Source organism: Macrotis lagotis, chromosome X (assembly GCF_037893015.1).
Source record: "Macrotis lagotis isolate mMagLag1 chromosome X, bilby.v1.9.chrom.fasta, whole genome shotgun sequence".
NCBI classification, from domain to species: Eukaryota; Metazoa; Chordata; class Mammalia; order Peramelemorphia; family Peramelidae; genus Macrotis; species Macrotis lagotis.
Genome location: NC_133666.1, coordinates 106,464,126 through 106,485,216, shown reverse-complemented (window position 1 = coordinate 106,485,216; position 21,091 = coordinate 106,464,126). Strand labels below are relative to the sequence as shown.

Below are 21,091 nucleotides of genomic sequence, written 5' to 3'. Positions count from 1 at the left end.
AAATTAGAATTGGATATTTATCAACTGGGGACTGGTTGAACAAATTATGCCATATGAATGTGATGGAATACTATTATTCTTTAAGAAATCATGAATGGTGGACTTTAGGAAAGCCTGAAAAAAATTTGCATGAATTGATGCTGACTGAAGTGAATAGAACCAGAAAAACACTGTAAACATGAACATAAACACTGACTAAGCTCTTCTGAGCAGTACAATGACCAAAGACTAAAGGATTTGTGATAGAAATTACCATCCATATCCAGAAGGTACTAAGGAGTCTGACTGCAGACCAAATCATACTATTTCCAATTTTTAAAATTGTTTTATGCCTGAAGGGTTTCTTTTCCTCTCACGGTTTTTTTCCCCCTTTTTTTATTTGATTTCTTCTTTCACAACATGACTAATATGGAAATATGTTTAAGATAGTTATCATGTATCACTTGTATCAGATCACTCATTGTCAAGAGGCCAGAGGAGAAGAGGAAGGAGGGAAAAAATGTGGAATTCAAAACCTTACAAAAATTTGAACATTGAAAACTATTTTTACATGTAGTTGAAAAAAATAAATTTTAAAAAATTAATAAAAAATAAAAATAAATTAGAATTAGGCAAGTGGAAGCATTTTTAATGAAAGATCAACAATAAGTCAAGTAAAATCAAAAAAATTGAAAAAATAGAAGAAAATTTAAAATAATTCATTGAATAAAGAACTGAAAGGGAAAAATAGCTCCAGAGAGACAATTTAAGAATCATTGGACTACCTGAAAGTAATGATCAAAAAGGAGTCTGGACAACATATTTCAAGAAATCAACAAGGAGGGGGCAGCTAGGTGGTGCAGTGAATAGAGCATCAGCCTTGGAGTCAGGAGTACCTGGGTTCAGATCTGACCTCTGACACTTAATAATTACCTAGCCATGTGGCCTTGGGCAAGCCACTTAACCCCATTACCTTGAAAAATCTAAAAAAAAAAAAAAAATCAACAAGGAAAACTGTCCCCAAATCCTAGAACCAGAGGGTAAAATAGATCCCAAAATGATACACACAGAATAATGGTAAAAGACTAGAGTAGAATATATTATATTTCAGCTCAAGTTAAAAAAAGCAGAGCTAGCAATCCAATCTCAGAAAAAGCTAAAGCAAAAACATATCTAATTAAAGTGGATAAGGAAGGAATTGAATAAAATAGAGAAGGAGGAGATCAATTAATTGGGCATACATCTAAATACTAAAAAAAAAACTAGAAAAACAAGAAATTGAAAGTTACCAATTAAACACTAAATTAGAATTTTTAAAAAATCAAAAGAGAGATTAATCACATTGAAATTGAAAATTGAACTAAAAATAAAACTAAGATTTGGTTTTATGAAAACACCAAGAAGAAAACCAAATTAGCACATATGAAAAAGGAAAAGAATAACTTTACCATCAATGAAGAGAAAATTAAATAGTTCAGAATTATTTTGCTCAGCTATATGCTAATAAATATGACAATATAAATGAAATGGATGAATATCCACAAAAATATAAGTTGCCCAACTTAACAGAAGAGGAAATAAAATACATAAATAACCCCATTTCAAAAAAAAAAAAAAAAGAAATCGAACAAGCCATCAATGAACTCCCTAAGGAAAAAAATCTCCAGGGTCAGATGGACTTGCAAGTGAATTCTACCAAACATTTAAAGGACAATTAATTCCAATCCTATATAAATGATTTGAAAAAATAGACAAGGAAAGAGTTCTGTCAAATTCCTTTTGTGACGCCAAAATTGTGCTGATACCAAAGCCAGGATGAACCATAATAGACAAAGAAAAATATAGATCAATCTCCCTAATGAATATTGATGCAAAATTTGAAAATAGATTGCAACAAGTTATCAGTAGGATAAAACACTATGATCAGCTAGGATTTATAACAGGTAAGCAGAGGTGGTTCAATATTAGGAAAACAATTAGTATAATTGACAAAGTTAACAGAAATCAAATGATTATCTCAACAGAAGCTGAAAAAGTCTTTGACAAAATATAGCACTATTCCTATTAAACATACCATAGAACATAGGAATAAATAGTTTTCTTTAAAATGATAAGTAGTATCTATTGAATACTATCAGCAAACATCATATGTAATGGGGATAAACTAGTAGCATTCCCAATAAGAAAAGGAGTGAAACAAGGAGACCTGTTCTCATTATTATTATTCAATATTGTATTAGAAATGTTAGCTTTAACAACGAGAAGAAAAAGAAATTGAGGGGTAAGAATAGGCAATGAGGAAACAAAACTCTCTTCTTTGAAGTTTATCACCTTTTGTTCTTCTGAATGAACTTTATTATTTTTTATAACTCACTAAAATAAATTTTTAGTAATTTAACTGAGATGATATTGAATAGTTAGATAAAAATGTCATTTAAAAATTATTTTGACTTTACCTATCCATGAACAATAGATATTAATTTAATTCTTGATATGAGTTTATTTGTATAAAAATTGTTTTATGTTTATGTTTGTATAGATCCAATGTCAATGTTGGCAGGTATACTTTGATATATTTTATGCTAGGTATTCTAAATGGTCTAAAACTGTATTGAATAATATTACAGATGCATAATGTAATTTCTCTATTTTTTTATTAAATTTATTTTAATTTTAACTTTGATATTATCCCTCCTTTTTTATATACTAAATTCTAATCCTGCTCTTTATTTTTATCTCTCATTGAGTTTAGCTCTCATATTTATAATGTTTCCTGAAAGCAAAATATTATTGAATTCAGATTTTTAACCTCCTATCCATTTCTATTTTAGGGGCAAATTCGTTCTATCCACATTCTAAGCTACAATTATTTGTATATATTTTTCCTCATTATCATTTATTTACCTACATTCCAAACATCTCTGCTTTACTTCCACCTGCTTATCTTGCCCTCCTATTCCTTAACCTACCCATCCCTCTAAGAGTCCCTCCCTCAGGCAGCCCCCTCCCCACTGTATATACCCTTGCCCTCTTGTTTCTTTCTGAATTTAGAAGACTTTTATACATATATAGATACATGTGTGCTGTTCCCTCTTCAACCCATTCCTATAAGGTTCCAGCATCTTTCCCCCTACTAGCCTTTTCTGTACCAATTTTTCATTTTGTGCCTCATTTGTATGAGAAAATAATTCTTTTTTATCTAATCACCACATCATATTCTATTTAGTTCAAGTCTTTCTTTCAAGTTATCCAAATAATGACAATCATAAGAATAACACTATAGCATTTTATAGTAAATACATAAAACTTCTAAAATATTTTCACATAAACAATTTGATCTTTTGAGTCCCTTATAATTGGTCTTTCATGTTTACCTTATGTTTCTCCTAGATGTTATATGTCGAATTTTCCCTTATGTTCTGGGAGTTTAATCACAAAAACCTGAAAATCTTTCAATTTGTTGAATGTAAATTTTTTTTTCATTCAGGATTGTGTGCTTAATTTTTCTGAGTCAGTTACGGAGTCATATGCTCTTTTGCTCTTTCCTGGGGTCTTCTCAGATTGTCTTAGGAAGATAACTGCTTTACCCTGCATTTATTTCTGCTGTCCTGTCTTTTGTGGAGAAAATTTGGAGAATTGAAAATTTTCTGACCTACTCTGCTAAATTCCCAGAATCCTCTCCCAACTCTATTTCTTTTGGGTACTTCTTAAATTTTTATTTTATATAATATTCTGACCTCAAAATTTATTAGCTATAGTGTAACTATAGGCAAGACGCTTAACTTCTGCTTGCCTCAGTTTTCTCATCTGTAAAATGGGAATAACAATAGCACCTACCTTCCAGGGTTGTTGTGAGGATCAAATGAGATAATAATTGTGAAGTGCTTCTTTAGTACAGTATCTGATCCATAGTAAGCATTATATTAGCTATCATCATCAACATTATTATTATTATTATTATTATTATTGTTATCATTATTAGTTATGTTACTTTTAGAACACTCAAATATCCAAAAATAGTGTGCATGTAGTTTACATTATAAACTATTTTGAAACCTTTCTATATAGCATATGTTTTTAAATATAAGCAATAGTTTTCAACAAAAAAATCTAGTATGAACTGAAAATAGAGTTCTTTTAGAATCAGGCAAAAGGGTCTGTTTTCAATGAGGAGAGGAAGGCTAAAAGTTCAGCATTATCTGAAAAGCATTATAGACACAAAGTAAATTGAGATATGGCTAAACAAGTTGGCACACATTAATAAAATGGAATATAACTTCATGGCAAGAAACTAAATACATAATGAATATGAAGAGGAAGACTTACATGAACTGATTCTAGATAAAGTAAATGGAGCCCAGAATGTGACCACAAAAATATAAATAGAAATTGAAAATAAATATTGAAAAAATATAAAGAGTAAGTTTGGCTCCAAAGAAGAGGTATGGCATGAGAAGATACTTCCTTCCATTCTTGTCAGAGGTGATATATCTAGAAGTTTGAACCATCATATATAGTGGCAGTTTTCCATTATTCATGGTTTGCTGAATTTCTTACTTTCTCTTTTTTTCTTTCTTTTTTTTTTAACTGCAAAGGATGGCTCTCTGTAAGAATGTTAGAGAAGGGCATTGTTGTTCATTGAAACGTTATTTTCCAACTTGCTTGGAACAGGGGAGTTATAGTGGGGAATCTAGGCAATGTAAAAACAATAATGTCAATAAAAATCTAAGAGAATTATAAGCAAAAAAAAACAAATAAAAAATGCTGAGATTAAAATCTTTAAGACAGATTTAAAGATTATACTCAAAGTTGTTAATAATAATGATAATAATCAGGCTCAACAATAATGATAAGAGTCAATCTGGTTTAGTGAGTAGATGACTGGATTTGGAGACAGGAAGACCTGGTTTCTAAATCTGCTTCAAATTCTTACCAGTAGGGGCGGCTAGGTGTCACAGTGGATAAAGCACTGGCCCTGAAGTCAGGAGTACCTGGGTTCAAATCCAGACTCAGATACTTAATAATTACCTAGCTGTGTGGCCTTGGGCAAGCCACTTAACGCCATATGCCTTACAAAAACCTAAATAAAAAAAAAATTCTTACCAGCGAATAGCCATAGTTTCCTTATCTTTAATATGGAGATAATACTTTAAAGTATACTCTTAATACTCTTCTAAGGGGTAGATTAAACCAGAATAAAATGAAATAAAACTTTTTTAACAAAGTAAATAAAAACACAATAGGACATAAGATTTTCTCTTTTCTCTTTTTTCCTTTTTTCTCTTTTTCTCACAGAGTATTAATGTATGATTTTCTAAGTCTATATATCATTTAGTGACCCATTTCTATTTGAATCTGGCACTGCCTAGTGGGTTTGTTAAAAAAAAAAGATCTAATAAGATGATATTTATTTAGACAAACTTTAAAAAAGGCAACTATTATTATTAGCTCATGTTTATGAAATATTTTCCCCACAATACTTATGAGTCATTGCTATACTCATTTTACAGGTCAGAAAACAGAGTTCAATTACATATAATCCCACAAACAATGCTAACTCTATGGACAGAAACAAAGAATTCTACAAGTATAAAAAATATAAAATCATTTAGTCCTGAAAGGAACATTATACATTATATTCAGTCTGACCCCCCTCATTTTATAGATGAAGAAACTGAAGCTGGAAGAGATTGAGAGAATTTTCCAAAGTCTCAGAGGGAACAACTAGAAAACTGGGATGTGAATACAGATGCCCTCACTCCAAATACAGTGATCGTTATTCCATATTCTGCTGCCTCCTGAGTTTAAGCTTGAAAAGTACAAAATTAAGCCAGCTGGCAAACACCTTTCAAGATCTTCTTACAGCAATATAAGTGTCTTCAACATCTGTCTTCTGTCAGTAAAATCACAAAATTACTTCTATTTGAAATGTGACTCCTTTGGGAAAAGAGGGGAAGTAATTATCAATGACTGAGTTCAGTTTAGTTCCTTCCCTTCCTGAATCCTAAAGAATCATCATTGTCTTCCTGGAAATACTGTATATCATGGGTCTCCCAGGAGTAAAACAGAATGCCTCAGGAAGGATGATTAAATGTTGTCAGAATCTATAAACTGACCAAGCAAAGTTCAAATGTGGTTAGAATTACCACCTACAAAATAATTTGATTATACATAAACTAAATAGGAAAAAAGTGGCTTAAAATGTTCAAGCATGACAATAAAAAAATAAACCAGGGGACAAGTCTGTGAATAGGAAAGTTCCTAGACTGGATTTCAGGAAACATTTCATAACAATGAAATCTATTAGACTGTGGAATCGCTTCCCTTAGGAAATGGTAAAAAACTCCATTACTTGAGTCATTTAAAACTAGGCTAAACCAAACAGTGGGAAATATAATGACTGCAAGAAGAATATCCAGGGAAGAAAGGGAATGATTTCAACAGTCTCTTTCCATATACATTCTGTGAATCAGAAAGTAGAGGTCCAAAAAATAGCCTGTGGCTTCACTAAAATGCAAAATTGGTCATTAAAAGAAAGAACCTGCTGGATACAAGGAGCTTCAGAGTAAAACTACAGGAGGAAAGTAAGGAAAGATGAAATTTCTCATTTTAGAGATAAGTAAGGCAAGGGATGCCTTATTTCTCTATTAGGAGACACACTAGGCAACCAGATTTATGAATTCAAAATCAGCTTTAATACTTTCTTCTCCAGTCCTCCCCAAGATCCAATGAGCTGCCAAGTCTTGTCATTCTACTTCTATGTCCCTTACTCTCACAGTTAAGTCATGTCAAGTCAAGAAACGTTTATTAAGATTTTCTATGGGCCAGGCATATTTTAGGTGCTGGGAAAACAAGTAAAAGAAAGAGCCTTTCAACTCAAGGAGTTTACATTCTAACATAAGAATAAATGCTTTATTGTAGCAAAGACTAAAACAGGAGTACTAAGACATTTAGGACACACTACATTTTTCCCAATCCAAATCCTAGCATCTTTTAATTACTTAACATTATGTTACTGTGAAGGGTGTAAAGAAGTATAAGAGATGCAAATCTAATCAATTAAAACAACTTCAATTGCTCATGGTTAGGCTGAGCTAATATAATAAAAATGACAATTCTACCCAAATTAAACTACTTATTCAGTGCTATACCAATCAAACTACCAAAAAACTATTTAACAGAACTAGAAAAATGGTAACAACATTCAACTGGAACAACAAAAGATGAAAATATCAAGGAAATTGACGAAAAAAAAAGCAAAGAAAGAAGGCCGAGCTGTACCAGATCTAAAACTAAACTATAAAACAGCATCATCAAAATTGCCTGAAATTGGTTAAAAAATGGAGTAGTGGGGGCAGCTAGGAGGCACAGTGGTCAGAGCACTCCTGGAAATCAGGAAGACCCGAGTTCAAATTCAGCCTCAGATCCTAGCTGTGTGATTTGGACAAGTCACTTAACCCCATTACCTTATAATAAATAAATAGGGGTGGCTAGGTGGCGTAGTGGATAAAGCACCGGCCTTGGAGTCAGGAGTACCTGGGTTCAAATCCGATCTCAGACACTTAATAATTACCTAGCTGTGTGGCCTTGGGCAGCCCACTTAACCCCATTGCCTTGCAAAAACCTAAATAATAATAATAATAAATAAATAAATAAATGAAAAATGGAGTAATGAAACAATGTTTTAGAATGAGTACAAAAGATACAACATTTAATGACTATAGCAATCTATTGCTTGACAAACCCAAAGACATTAGCTTCTTGGGATTAGAACTCACTATTTGACAACTGAAAAAACTGGAAAATAGTATGCCAAAAGTTAGGCATAAAATCATATGCAAAAATGCTCCAAATCATTATTGACTAGAAAAATGAAAATTAAAACAACTATGAGGTGACACTTTGCATCTATCAGATTGGCTAAGATGACTAAAAGGGAAAATGATCAAGTTGTAGAGGTTGCAGGAAGACTGGGACACTGATATACTGTTGGTGGAGTTGTGATTCAATCATTCTGGAGAGCAATATGGAACTAAAGGAACAAAAAAGGGGTCATACCCTTTGACACAGTAATACCAATACAAGGTCTATATCCAAAAGAAGTCATAAAAAAATGAGAAAGTCCCACATATTCAAAAATATTTATTGCATCTCCTTCTTCAGTGGAAAAGACCTGGAAATTGAGAGGATGCCCATCCATTGGGAAATGGCTAAACAAGTTATGAAATATGAATGTTATGGAGTATAACTGCTCTATAAGAAACTATAAAGAAGCATGGAAAGAATTACACAAATTGATGCTGAACAAAGGGAGAAGAACCAAGAGAAAAGTGTACAAATTAACAACACTGTGAGTTGATTGACTATGATGGATGCAGCTCCTCTCAGCAGTTCAGAGAGCTAGGACAACTCTAAGAACTGCTCTGTTATGAACAACCACATCCACATCTGGAGGGGGGGGGATAAAAAAAATAAAAAACTGAATAGATACTATGTTCACTTTTGAAAACTGTTCTTAGGCTTTTCCTTCCTTTCCTATGGTTTTACTTCTTTTCCCTTCTTCCTAATTCTGCATACACAAAATTATAAATATGTAAACATGTTAAACACAAAGCCATATGCACAACTTTCACCAGACGGTTCACTGTTGAGGGTGGGGGGGTGGGAAGGCAAGATGGTAGAAAAATGTGTAACATAAATATGCAAATGGATGAACGCTGAAAAACTTCCATAACATGTAACTGGAAAAAATAAAATTTTTTTAAAAAGAGAGGGGAAAAAGTACATGACCTCTTCCATCACAAGTACTGCCAACTCTCTGGGACACAAAAACAATCTTCTAACTGAAATAATTAGAGAACAATTCAGTTCTAAACTGTGTGGCACTGACTGTGTTTCAGGAATCTAGGGAAGGGAGAAAAATCGTGGGAATACTGGAGAAGGCTTGTATAGAAAAGCATGGACTGAATTGAATTGAAGAGAGAAGAGAGAATGTTGAAGATCCAGGAAATAGTGTAAGCACCAATACAAAGGTAGGAATGAACCTGGTATATAAAAGTAACCAGTCTGGAAGGTGTTTGTAAAAACATGAAGACTGAATTATATAATTTATATGATCCTTTTCTATGCTAACATGCAATGATTTTGTATTTATATGGTCCCTTCCAATGTTTACATTCTGTGTAGGGTAAAAATCAGGTCAGATAGGAAAGGATAATGAAGTATTATGAAAAACAGGAAGAAGAGCTTAGACTTGAACCAATAGGATATATTGTGTGCTGCTGAGTAGAGAAGTAATATTGTGACAACCATATTACAGAGATATTAGGCTTGCAGTGATATATAACTTAGTTTGGACAGGAAAAAGTCAAGAAAGTAGAAATTCTACTAGAAAATTTTTAAGTATTGGGCTATGGCAGTGACAGTGAAAATAGAGAGATAAAACTGACAAACAACAGGAATCATGAGAAATGAAAGGATCAGGCAAGACATTCCATACAGAAGATAAAGTATAGAAGGTTCCAACAATACCTTGGAGGGATTTGAAAAAAGGAACCTGAAAAAGAGATGGGATATTTGAGGACTGAAGAGAAATTTGACTAGGAAAGATGTAAAAAAGGGTTTTTCTTTGTAATCTCTATCCACAACTGTAAACTTATTACAAAACTTATTACAAAACCTTTCTCTATTATGGGCAAAAATGTGACTCTTTACCCAGAACTTACACTGCAAGAATTCAACATCTTTTCTGTTTCTAAGCACTAAAGCCTTAAGTTTATTCCTTTTCTTTCAAAGGATAATATCCTGTTATAATTATATTTCACACTGCCTTTGGCACCCACTTTCATGGATTCTCTTCACATAAATTTCATGGTCACTGAAACATTTCCTGCTTTACCATAATCATCATGATTTTTTTTAATTCCCTAGACTTGCCTTCCAATCATTCGCTGGAATTTTAGTTAAATATTTAAATATCATTGAACTTTCTTCGCCTTATCTGCTACTTACATTCAAACAGTAGCAATGAATACATGAATAAAAAAAATATTTATTTAGAATTCTGGATGGAAATAAGATGGGGGCACAAAGCTCCTGAAACTTTTCCTGAAACAACTTTAAATGAAGCCTCTAAACAGACCCTAATAGTGACAAACAAAAAACAGTGAAACAAGCTCTCACTCAAGATATCATGAAGGAACTTCAGCAAGGATCTGTCTCATGTGAGTAAAAGGAAGAGTATAGGCCAGTGAAGACAGGAGAGCTGGAAAGCCAGCAGAAGGCTCTTAACCATAGTGCGACAGGTCACCAGGGAGGGTCCCAGCCTCAGTCAGAAAAAAAAGTTTGAGCCCTGGGGAACAATGGTGCAACAGGCAGGACTGGATTGGGCTATCCTAATGGAGGGAATAAATCACTAGTACCTGAAAAGTCATAGACAAGCCAGTAAGCCAGGGACCAGATCCCCAGTTCCAGCATAATAAACTTGGGACTGTGATCCCTTTGTTCCAGGAACAGAGTTCAACTATGAAAATGAGCCAAAAACCATCAAAAGCTACTATTCTAATAGGGACAATAAAAATGCTATCTCAGAAGAGGAAAGCAATAACAAAATGACTACATGTGAAGCCTCAAAGAGATTTCTGAATTGGCTTCAAATCCAAAAACTCTTGGAAGAGGTCAAAAAGGATTTTAAAAAACAAAGAAAAGAAGAAGAAAAACAGAGAAAAGAAATGAGAGTCATACAGAATTATGAAAAATTGACTGAAGAAAAACTGGTCAATTGGAAAAAGAAATCAACTCCTTTAAAAGGAGTTGAAAAGGAAACACAAAAGTTAACGTAAAACAAAATTTTAAAAATTAGAATTGGATAAATGAAAATTAATGACTTTATAAGACTCCAAGATTTCATCAAACAAAACCAAAAGGCTGAAAAAATAGAAAAAAATGTAAAGTATCCCTTAGGATAAAACAACTGACCTGGAAAACAGATCCAGGAGAGATAATTTACAAGTTATGGTCTAACTTAAAGTCATAATCAGGCCTGGACAATATCATGTAGGAAATTATCATAGAAAAATACTCAAATATCCTATAATAAAAAGATAAAATAGTCCTTGAAAGAATCCATTAATCATCCCCCCAGAAAGACATCCCCAAATAAAAACTCCAAGGAAGATTGTAGTGAAAATACTGTAAACTGCCAAAAAAGAAGCTATTTAAATACCAAGGAGCCACAGTCAGGATCACACAGGATTAAAGGATTAAAATTAAAGGATTGGAGGGCCTTGAATATGATATTCTAGAGGGCAAAAGAGCTTGGATTACAACCAAGAATCAACTACCTTTCAAAAATCAGCACATTATTTTAGGAGAAAAGATGGACTTTCAATAAACTAGAGGACTCTAACTTACCTGATAAAAAGAACAGAACTGAACAGAAAATTTTATATTCAAATATAAGACTCAAGAAATGTGAAAAAAATGTACAAAAAGAAAAAAATGTTAGTCAATAAGACTAAATGAGAAGACAATACCTATAAACTCTTGAAAACTGTATTTCTCCTAGGACACTGAAAGAAATAAAATTAGACAGAGAGTGTAGGTATAAATTGAACATGATGTGATGATTTCCTTTTAGCTCATGAGGGTTATATTTCTATTGGGATACTTGACGGGGAGGGTACATGGACACAGTGTGGGTACAAATTGATCATGGGAGAATTATACTTCTCTCAAAATAGCTGAAAGGAGTTTACTTTGACAGAGGGTAGATATACAAGGCAATTAAGACATGGAAAAAGGTTTATAATGGAAGAAGGCAGAGATGTTAGAAGATAAAACATGAAGAGATATAAAAGACCTATTATAGTAGAGGGAAAGAAGTAAATTTTACTCTCAATAGATCTGGCTCAAAGAAGAAATGATATACATTCCCAACTGGGTTTAGAAATTTAACCTACCCTAAAGGGAAGTAGAAGGGAAAAAGGGAAAGGGCAGAGTGGGGCAGGCAGCAGTCAGAAGCAAAACACAGATGAGGAGGGATAAGGGGAAAAGGAGAAAGAAAAGTAAAAATAGGGTCATGAAAGGATAGAAGGAAATAAAAAGTTTTTGCTCAAATAAAACCAATATTAGAAGGAATGCAGAAAGCTAGTTTTTCTGCTAGTATTTCTGACAAAAGTCTCATTTCTAAAATATATAGAGAATTGAGTCAAATTTATAAGAATATAAGACGTTTCACATGATAAATGGCCAAAGCATATGAACAGGCAATTTTCAGATGAAGAAATTAAAGCCATCTCTAGTCATATGAAAAAATTCACCAAATCATTAGTGATCAGAGAAATGCAAATTAAAACAACTCTGAAGAATTGTAAATCAATGAATACATCATGCAGTAAACATCATCCCCCTCAAAAAAGAATAAAATCAACTCTTTAATAAGTAGGAAAAGCCTAATTAACAATACAGTATTCTGATTCTGATTACTGAATCAAATAAGTATGGGTAGTCTAGTTAAAGGTCACTGTCAACCCCACAATAAAAGAAAAATAAAGATGAGGGAAAAAACTATGTACAATTACAATACATTCAATATAATTTACTTAAATAAGTTATTATTTTTGAAAAACAGGAAACAAAAGTAAAGGTATTAATTCTGATTACCACCATATCTTAGAGAAGCTTAACCAGTATGCTACAATTACCACATCAAGGAAGTTAAAAGAATGTAGAAACTATCTTAGCTGAGATGCAATCTATTTACCAAACAGCCATGGAAGCCAAAAACAACACTGGTTTGTAATACAAGTTCAACTAGCTAAGACTACAGAGGAAGGGCATGGGAAAAGTATGATCAGACTCATGGACTAATAGAATAATGAAAGGCAGGATAAGACACATACTTGCAAAAAGCATGGCATCATACTAAACCATATCACCCTAAGGACATTTATAGAAGAAACTGAAAGGGCAATATGTAGACATAAAATAGAACAGATTTTCCAATAATTTTTATTGCAATCTACAAGGAAATGGTATTTTTGGATGAGGTTTGAAACTAGCTGGTCTAAGCAAATATTAAATAAGAAACCAAAGCTGAAGGCAATTTTTCATTTATAATTCATATATCCTATCTAATCCAGTCTAATAATTGAATCAGCAATCAAAAGATTGCAAGCAATATATGCCATCAATTTGATTCCCGCCCCCCCCCCCATTTACAGAGACAAAAACAGAAAGAGAGACAGATTGAGAATGAATCTTACCATCTGGAGCATATTTTGAGGATATTCCTAAAATCATGGCAAGTGCAACAAAAAATATAAAGCTGGAAATAGCAAAACAAATGAATGTATTTTTGTGTCTCTTCTGCTTTCGGTCTTCTCTCTGTGAGTGTTGTTCCTCAGTAGAAAATGCAAAGGTTGCCTGGGCTTCTTGTCTAACAGAGGTAAATTTGGCTGAAGCTTGGCTCTTTGGTGGGGGTGGTGGACGCAATGGAACAACCTTTCCTGGAACATAACCTGAAGATCTATGACTGTTCCCATTCTGAGGCTGTAGGAAAACAGGGGAGTTACCCCTGGGATCAGTGGCATACATGTTACAATGTCACTGTAGAAGAAAAAAGAAAATAAATTATAATCCAGCAAGTATATGAAATAATTAACAGCATAAAAAATTTAGCTTAGATTATTTATATAATACTGACTAAATTAATGCACTTCAAAAAATTTTAAGCCACATATGTCTTGGAATTTAAAAAAATAAGTCATATATACTCATAAAAGTCCCTCAGCAAAGTAACCATGTACTCTGAATAAATAAATATCCCTTGTTTTGGTATTTTTTTAAAAAGATAATGATCCTGACTAACTACAGTTAGGTGTTTTTAAGGGTGTTATTATGGCTCACTATTGTGAATTTTCTTTACAGATGGTATCCTGAACAATCAGTTATATTTTCCCAAAGCCTAGGTCATGGAAAGGAGTGGTAGGGCGTCATATTAGGAGGTGAAGTACAATCATTCCTTTCCATGACCACCTACTAAAACAATGAATGAATTTTTGGTCCCAAGGTTGCTGCTATCAACTTGCTCTGAAGCAAAGCAATTAAATAGATTCAAATAGAATTCCCATGATTCAGTCAGTCTCATAATTAAAAAAGTTATGGGATGGGGAATATAATTCCAAATTTGTTACCCATGTACTAGGACAGTTTGAGTCAGCATGTTATCTCAAGAACAATTATTTGGTCTTAAATTTTAGGGGTCTAAAATGGAGAATGAAATCTGACCAAATTATTTAGATAAAGAGTAATTTTAATGACAAGAGCGGAGTTCTACAATTTTACACATTTTTGCATATATAGTTGCATATGCCAAGAAACAGAAGAATGAACATCATAATTCATTTGCCCTGTAAGAACAAATAAGAGATTAGAGCAACAAAAGACTCTCTATGTTCCTCTACAAACAAAGAAAGGGCTCAACTAAAGATTCTTGAGTGCCAGGCTCATCAGAGTGGTAGTGAAATAGTGACTGTAATCTTCTCTGAAAAGGAGTAGAGAACTTTTGTTTCCAAGGCTGCAATAATCTGATACTTCATTATTTCAGGGTGAGAAAGGTTGTTATTACTGAACAGATTGGAGTACTCTTTTGTTAGAAATAATATATGTCTCCAGATGTACAAACAATAAAGTAAATGGCAGTGAAAAGAGAAATGTAGTCACCAAACCATTGATGAATGACTTTTTTGCCTTGCAAAGTCATTGAACAGTATTCTAATTGGGAAAATTCACTTGGCACTTGCACACATTAAAACTACATGCCTTTTTATCTTTTTCTGACATAACAGTATATACTGTCCACAAGTCTTCTTCAACTCTTACAAATGTTTTCCAATAACTCTATGGATGTAGCCCTAAACATGTGACTGTATTTAATAGCTTGAGATTAAAAACAATCAAAGAGGGTTTGCTGTTATTATCTTTAAGTCATTCCACAGTGGGAAATGGTGTACAAGAGCATAATATGGTAAAAATCAGTATTCTTCCTAAATAATAAAGCCAATAAAGACCACAACTTTCAAGTATTAAAATTAAAATTAAAATATTAAAGTATCATACTTTGAAACTTATTTTTTCTCTCTTTACTTTAAAATAGGCTTTTCGGAACCTATTAAGGCTTTAGATCTAACATAATAAACCCATGGATTAAGGTCTGACCCTAAAGTTCCTGGAATAGAAACCTACTTGATATCAGTCACATTATTTCCTGACATTTAAATGTACCAATTAGGCTAGATTCTGTCTATTAGAATTGTGATATTTCATTCCTCCAATAAGCACTTAGAAGTCATAGAAACCTGGGAAGACTTATTACTGATGAATAATCAAATTAGCACAACCAATTTACAGGATGAATGAAATAATGTAAAGGAAAATAACTTAGAACAATAATAGAATTCTGACAAGCACATGAACCAGCTTTGATTTTAGGAGGTTCTTGTTAGAAAAGTGGTAGAATGATATACATTTTTAGACATAATTAATATGCTGGAGTTTTTTTTGCTTGACAAATTAGGAAACCAAAAGAATTCTAAAAATTAAAACAAAACTGATAAAACACTAAGAAGCATCTAGATGGCACATTGGGTTGAGTGCTAGACCTGGAGTCAGGAAGTCTCCAAGACTTCCAAAGTTAAAAATCTGGCCTCTGACACTTACTGGCTTGGTGACCCTGGGCAAGTCACTTAACCCTCTTTGCCTCAGTTTCCTCATTTCTTCATAAAATGAGCTGGAGAAGGAAATGACAAACCACTTCAGTACCTTTGCCAAGAAAATCCCAAATTGGGTCATGACTGAAACAGCAAAACATTGAAAAATAAAGAACAAAACATATCAAAGGGAAACACAAAGAAAAGACCAATTGTGTTGCTACTATCTTGTTAATTTAATATGTACTCTAAAAATAAAACCAAACAAAGTAAATATAACAGAAGGCCAAGAGTTGATTTACAATACTTCTTGTTGTTTGAATATTGAAATGTTTGTTAGGGACTATTAAGTCATAACAGGGACAAGGAGAGAACACAGTACCTATGATTTCACTATATGCAGAAGTCAAGTGAGGAAACTCCCTTTTATCAATTCAGGTCTATACTTTTCTCTACAGAAAAGTGTTCCTCAAGAACTTAAAGGATAATTGACAAATAGGATTTGAATCTAGATCTTCTTAGCTCCTAGGCCAGTTCAGTCTAGTATAACATGCTAAGTCCATCATAAGAAATTAAAAAAAAAATAATCATGAGCACTTCGAGTGTTTATTATGTTATAGGGCAGATCTGACCATGTCACACTTAATTCAATTAAAATCCCAGTTACTCCTTATCACTTACCTAAGAGTTCTTCACTTAGCATCACTTAGCTACAAGATCCAATATAAAATTCTCTACCTGGCATTCTATGTCTTTTACAACCTGACTCCTTCCAATCTTTTCCATCTTTTTAACTTTACTTTCCACCCCACTCCTTTGCAGAGGAACTACAAGGAGATAGTGCAAACTAGTTAGTCTGGCAAGCCTCCTTGAAGTTACTCCCAAAAGACAATCCATCTTCAGACTCAAGTCATTTTCATTGGCTGTTCACCATGCCTCTTTCCTTCCTCATCTCATGGTTTACTTCAAGTCCCAACTAAATTCTCATCTTCTACAAGAAGCTTTTCCCATCCTCCCTTAAGGCTAGTGCCTTCCCCCTACTGATTATTTCCACTTTTTCCTGTCTATATCTTGTTTGTGCATAGTTGTTTTTCATGTAATCTCCCCCATTAAACAATGAACTTCTTGAAAACAGAGACTGTCTTACATTGGTCTCCTGAGTTTGGAAGAGGGGTTAGGAAAATTTTGCTCCCAGATCATATCACAACTCATTATTCTTTCCTCCTAAACTCCCCCCCTCAAGACACACACACACACACACAAACACACACAAACTTCCTACCTTCCTTATTCCTGATGAGAGCAACACTATCCTCCCAGGCCCTCAGGTTCTTAAACTGGATCCTCACTCTCACTAATATCCCAAATTCAAGCTGTGTCAAGGCCTGCCTTTGCAACATCTTTCTAATATACCCTTTTCTCCTTTGACAGGGTCACCACCCTGATGCAGGCCCTCCTCATCACCTCATGACAAGACTATTGCAATAGTATGCTGGCAAGTCTTCCTGCCTCAATTTCCTGCCTTTAATTCATTCTCCATTCTGACACTAAAATGATTTTTCTAAAAGGAAGGTCATGTCACCATCTCTTCAATAAACTCCAATTGCCTTCAAGAGCAAATACAAAATACTGTGCTTGGCAGGCAAAACTCTTTATACCTGAGCCCCCTTTCAGTCTTCTTACATCTTATTACCTACTTCCTACTCTTTCATTCAGTGACACTGGATCCTGAAGATTTCACAAGCAAGGCTCCATCTCTCAACTCTGGTCATTTTCTCTGTCTGTCTGTCCTCCATGCCTGGAATGTTCTTCCTTGCATCAAAAATTAAAACTGAGGTGGGATGAAGAGAGAAATTTTTAAAATGTCTGATATTGTATGCAGTATTGCTTATTCATAGTTACCTACTTTCACAAAAGAAAGGGGGAGGTTTTAGTAGAGTTTTCAATGACCTCAGACTGCTCACTTTCACCAAAGCCAGTTCTTTAGCACTTACGTTGATGTTGCTACATGCCTGAAAATCACAAAAGAACTCCAGAAAAATCAAAATTATGAGTAATCCAAAATCATGAAAAAATACATGACAGACAGGTTGTCCCCATGTGACAGTGACTTTCTTGAAAGAGATGGCAAGATAATAATTAATGCTTATAGGATACTTTAAAGAACTTTAGCTCTCCCCTGATTCTCCCTACAATTTTGAGAAACAGACTTTATTTTTATTCTCATTTTACAGATGAGAAAACAAAGAATGAAAGATGTTAAGTTACCTGTCCAGGGTCATATAGTTAATGATTGAGATGTATTTTCTTACCACCCCCCCCACCAAGTCCAGCATTCTATCCAATACAGAGCATGTCCAGAAAAGGAGATTTGCTGATTTGTAGTGATAATTTAAAGAAAATATACTGAGAGTTCAAGTAGCATATTGATAATCCCAAAATATTAAAAGAATGAGAGACATCAATCTCATTAGGTATACCCTCCAGAGTAATAATGGAAAGAATTGGGGACAAGAATCATAATGGTTAAGAATATGTGAATGGGTTGTGATTTATAGATTTCTGGCTATCAGTAGCTATCTCTAAGGTGGGAGAAAGAAAAAAAATTATAAAATAACCGTTATATATTTAAAAGAAGTAACAAATTATACATAATAGCTAGGTGGTTTCATGCACAATCTTTTTTCTATTCTATTATGTTATGGAAATATTTTTTTTTATTTCTTAAGTTCAGAATAAAATAAATAAAAATTTTTAAATGAATTAAAAAAGGGGGAAGACTGTGAATGAGTTGTGCTCTAAACTGAGGGAGGGAGTACCCACAGGTGCATCAAAGAAATTACTTAATAGTATAAAACTTCAAATAACATGTCTTGAACTCTCCATTTACTAGATTCTTTGAAAGGTTTTCCTCTTAAGAGAAAGAGGCAAAATAATTTAAAAGGATCTGCTATTCTATCACTTTTTTCAAAAAACAAAGTATTAGTTCTAAGGTCATCATTCAGATCAATCTGAATATTTTAAATGTATATTAAGCCTAAAATTATGACCTTAAGTAATATAAGACTTGAACAATATAAGATTTCTGAATTATCATAAACAATTCATTTATGTAATCTATATTTCACTAGTATAAGTAGAGAAGGTATATTCAGAAAGTTTCTAAAATTTGATTGAAATGAAGAATTTTTTCTAATTAATTCTGTTAATTTCATTCATTTCCAAAATTCATCTGAAATACTCTACTCCCAAACCATTTCAATGAAATCAAGTTTTTGCCAAGGGTTATCTGAATATAACTTGAAATAAAGACCATCCTTATACATATGGATATATGGAAATCCCTGAATAATGAAAGATACACACTTATCCTTCATGAAGACATTTGCTTCTGTGGGCATAGTCAGAGACCCAACCATTCTACCATCTTTACTTTTAATATTTACTTTTCGCCTTTTATTTCTTTTAAGAATGTAAATAAGTACTTTCATGTAGATGAACTATATGTAAAATATTTACAAAAGAGCATATTCCAACATTATATTTCTTAATAAGTCCAGTGAGGACCACTTAAATATCTTGTTTAAATAAGCTAAACTTGAAAAAAGTAGAAATAAATTTTCCATTAAGCAAACATTTTAACTAGAGTAAACATCATTCATAGTGACTAACATAGTTTGCTCTGCTAGAAAATTAATTTTTGATTAGGCTATGACAGAAAGCATTAAACAAATAAATATAAACTGAAAACACATTGTTTCCTAAATATTTAATGCCACAAAAGAAATCAATACATGCCCAATTATATTTGTTTAGCTTGAATATTTTTAAAAAATCACAAGGTTTAAAATTAAAAGCATGTACATGAACAGTGACAAATTTGTGAAAGTATGTCTACCATACCCAAAGCTTATTTGAACTACTTATTCAACTATGGTCTGTTAAAAAGTCTTCAATAATTTCAACAAGACTTCTTATTCCATTTTAAGTTTTGTGGTAAGTGAACTGCCAGACTTTCTTTTTAATTCTTACATGTTTTTCATATATGTGATAGGAAAGAGAACAAATTCTTCTATGTTTCTGGTGACAACAGATTGCTCAATTCTGCCCTTTTTTTCCCCAGGATTGTTAAATGGATATATTAATGGGAAAGCTTAACTCTAATGCCAAGATGTCTGACACAGAGAACTCTCATTCTCAATGACAGTGAAGACTGAAAAGAAAAAAAAAAGAACTGGATATTTTGGATGAGGGTAGAATAGATAAAGAATGAAAATGAGCAACATCTAAAACATCATTAAAATTAATTTGAAGAAAATTTCAAGGCAGATAAAAAAATACAACCCTAAAAAATAGAATAAAAGATGACCAAATTATAGGATTTTTTTTAACCTAAAAAATTCACTGGGTAAGGGAGTGTAGAATTTCACCTACTAGTCTCATTCTTTGTCCTTTTCAACTATCCCTCTCTTCTCCTTCCCTTTGTCATCCTATGGATTCCTCCCCCCCCCCCCCTTGCCTGGTTTTTACATAGCTGATCGACCCTTTTTTTTCTTTTGTCTCTCCCTGCATCCATCCCAACTTACGCCTATTCTTCTCTATCCCGACCTTCCATCAATCACTGGGTTAAGATGATACAAGAGACTCAGCCAATGGTGAATGATGGGTGTGCTGAAGCACACAGAAGCAGGCTCTGGCATCTAATCTGTAGTGTGACTGGCCCCTCAAAGAAAACCAAAAAGCAGGTGTTTCACTGACTTAGAGGAAGCCTTTTCAATTAAGGTCATAGCAAAGGGCAGAGTCAATGGTTCAATGTCATTCTTTTCAGAATACAGAGTTAGATAGAACTCTGTACTGGGAGAAGGAACACTAGACTAGTTAGAGACTAGACTCCTGAGACTTACAACTTGTTAGATCTTAAGCAAGTCACTTAGTTTCAGTTTTCTCATTTTAAACTTGAGTTGATCTAGATGATTTTCTAGCTCTAATGTCCTGGTGTGATTTTTATCTCATTTATACTTTGAATGAAAAGAAAGAAAATGTAAAGTGCAGATGACTAGCATAATCTATATACAAATAGGCATAAGCAGAAATAATGTTTTCACTTGAACTGATATATTTTAAAATGGCTCTGAAGATCTAAATTCAGATATAGTAAAGTTGCTAGTAGGTAGTAGGAAAAACAAAGCCAACAAGAGATTAATAAACCTATATATTCAATGGTTGGATGTCAAGAAAGATTCAAATCTATTTCAAAAAATAGGATCTGAGATCAAGAAGTAAAAGGGACATCAAAGAAAATCTAATCCAATACATTATTATTTTTTTAGGTTTGTTTTTTTTTGCAATGTAAACGGGGTTAAGTGGCTTGCCCAAGGCCACACAGCTAGGTAATTATTAAG

The 21,091-nt window shown here is 33.2% G+C and overlaps 1 protein-coding gene across 4 annotated transcripts in view; it reads right to left on the bottom strand.

The window, feature by feature from the left end:
• The window catches only part of CEMIP2 (cell migration inducing hyaluronidase 2), a 105,742-nt gene that overhangs the window by 68,011 nt on the left and 16,640 nt on the right, over positions 1 to 21,091 (bottom strand). For 2 of the 4 annotated variants that reach the window (XM_074201779.1, XM_074201776.1), the window contains exon 2: positions 13,245 to 13,587. In XM_074201779.1, the coding sequence (XP_074057880.1) occupies positions 13,245 to 13,575 (331 nt within the window). In that variant the 5' untranslated portion in view covers positions 13,576 to 13,587. Of the gene's footprint in view, positions 1 to 13,244; positions 13,588 to 15,699; positions 15,770 to 17,386; positions 18,861 to 21,091 lie in introns of those variants that run through there. The other 2 variants (XM_074201777.1, XM_074201778.1) reach the window with 2 other exon arrangements.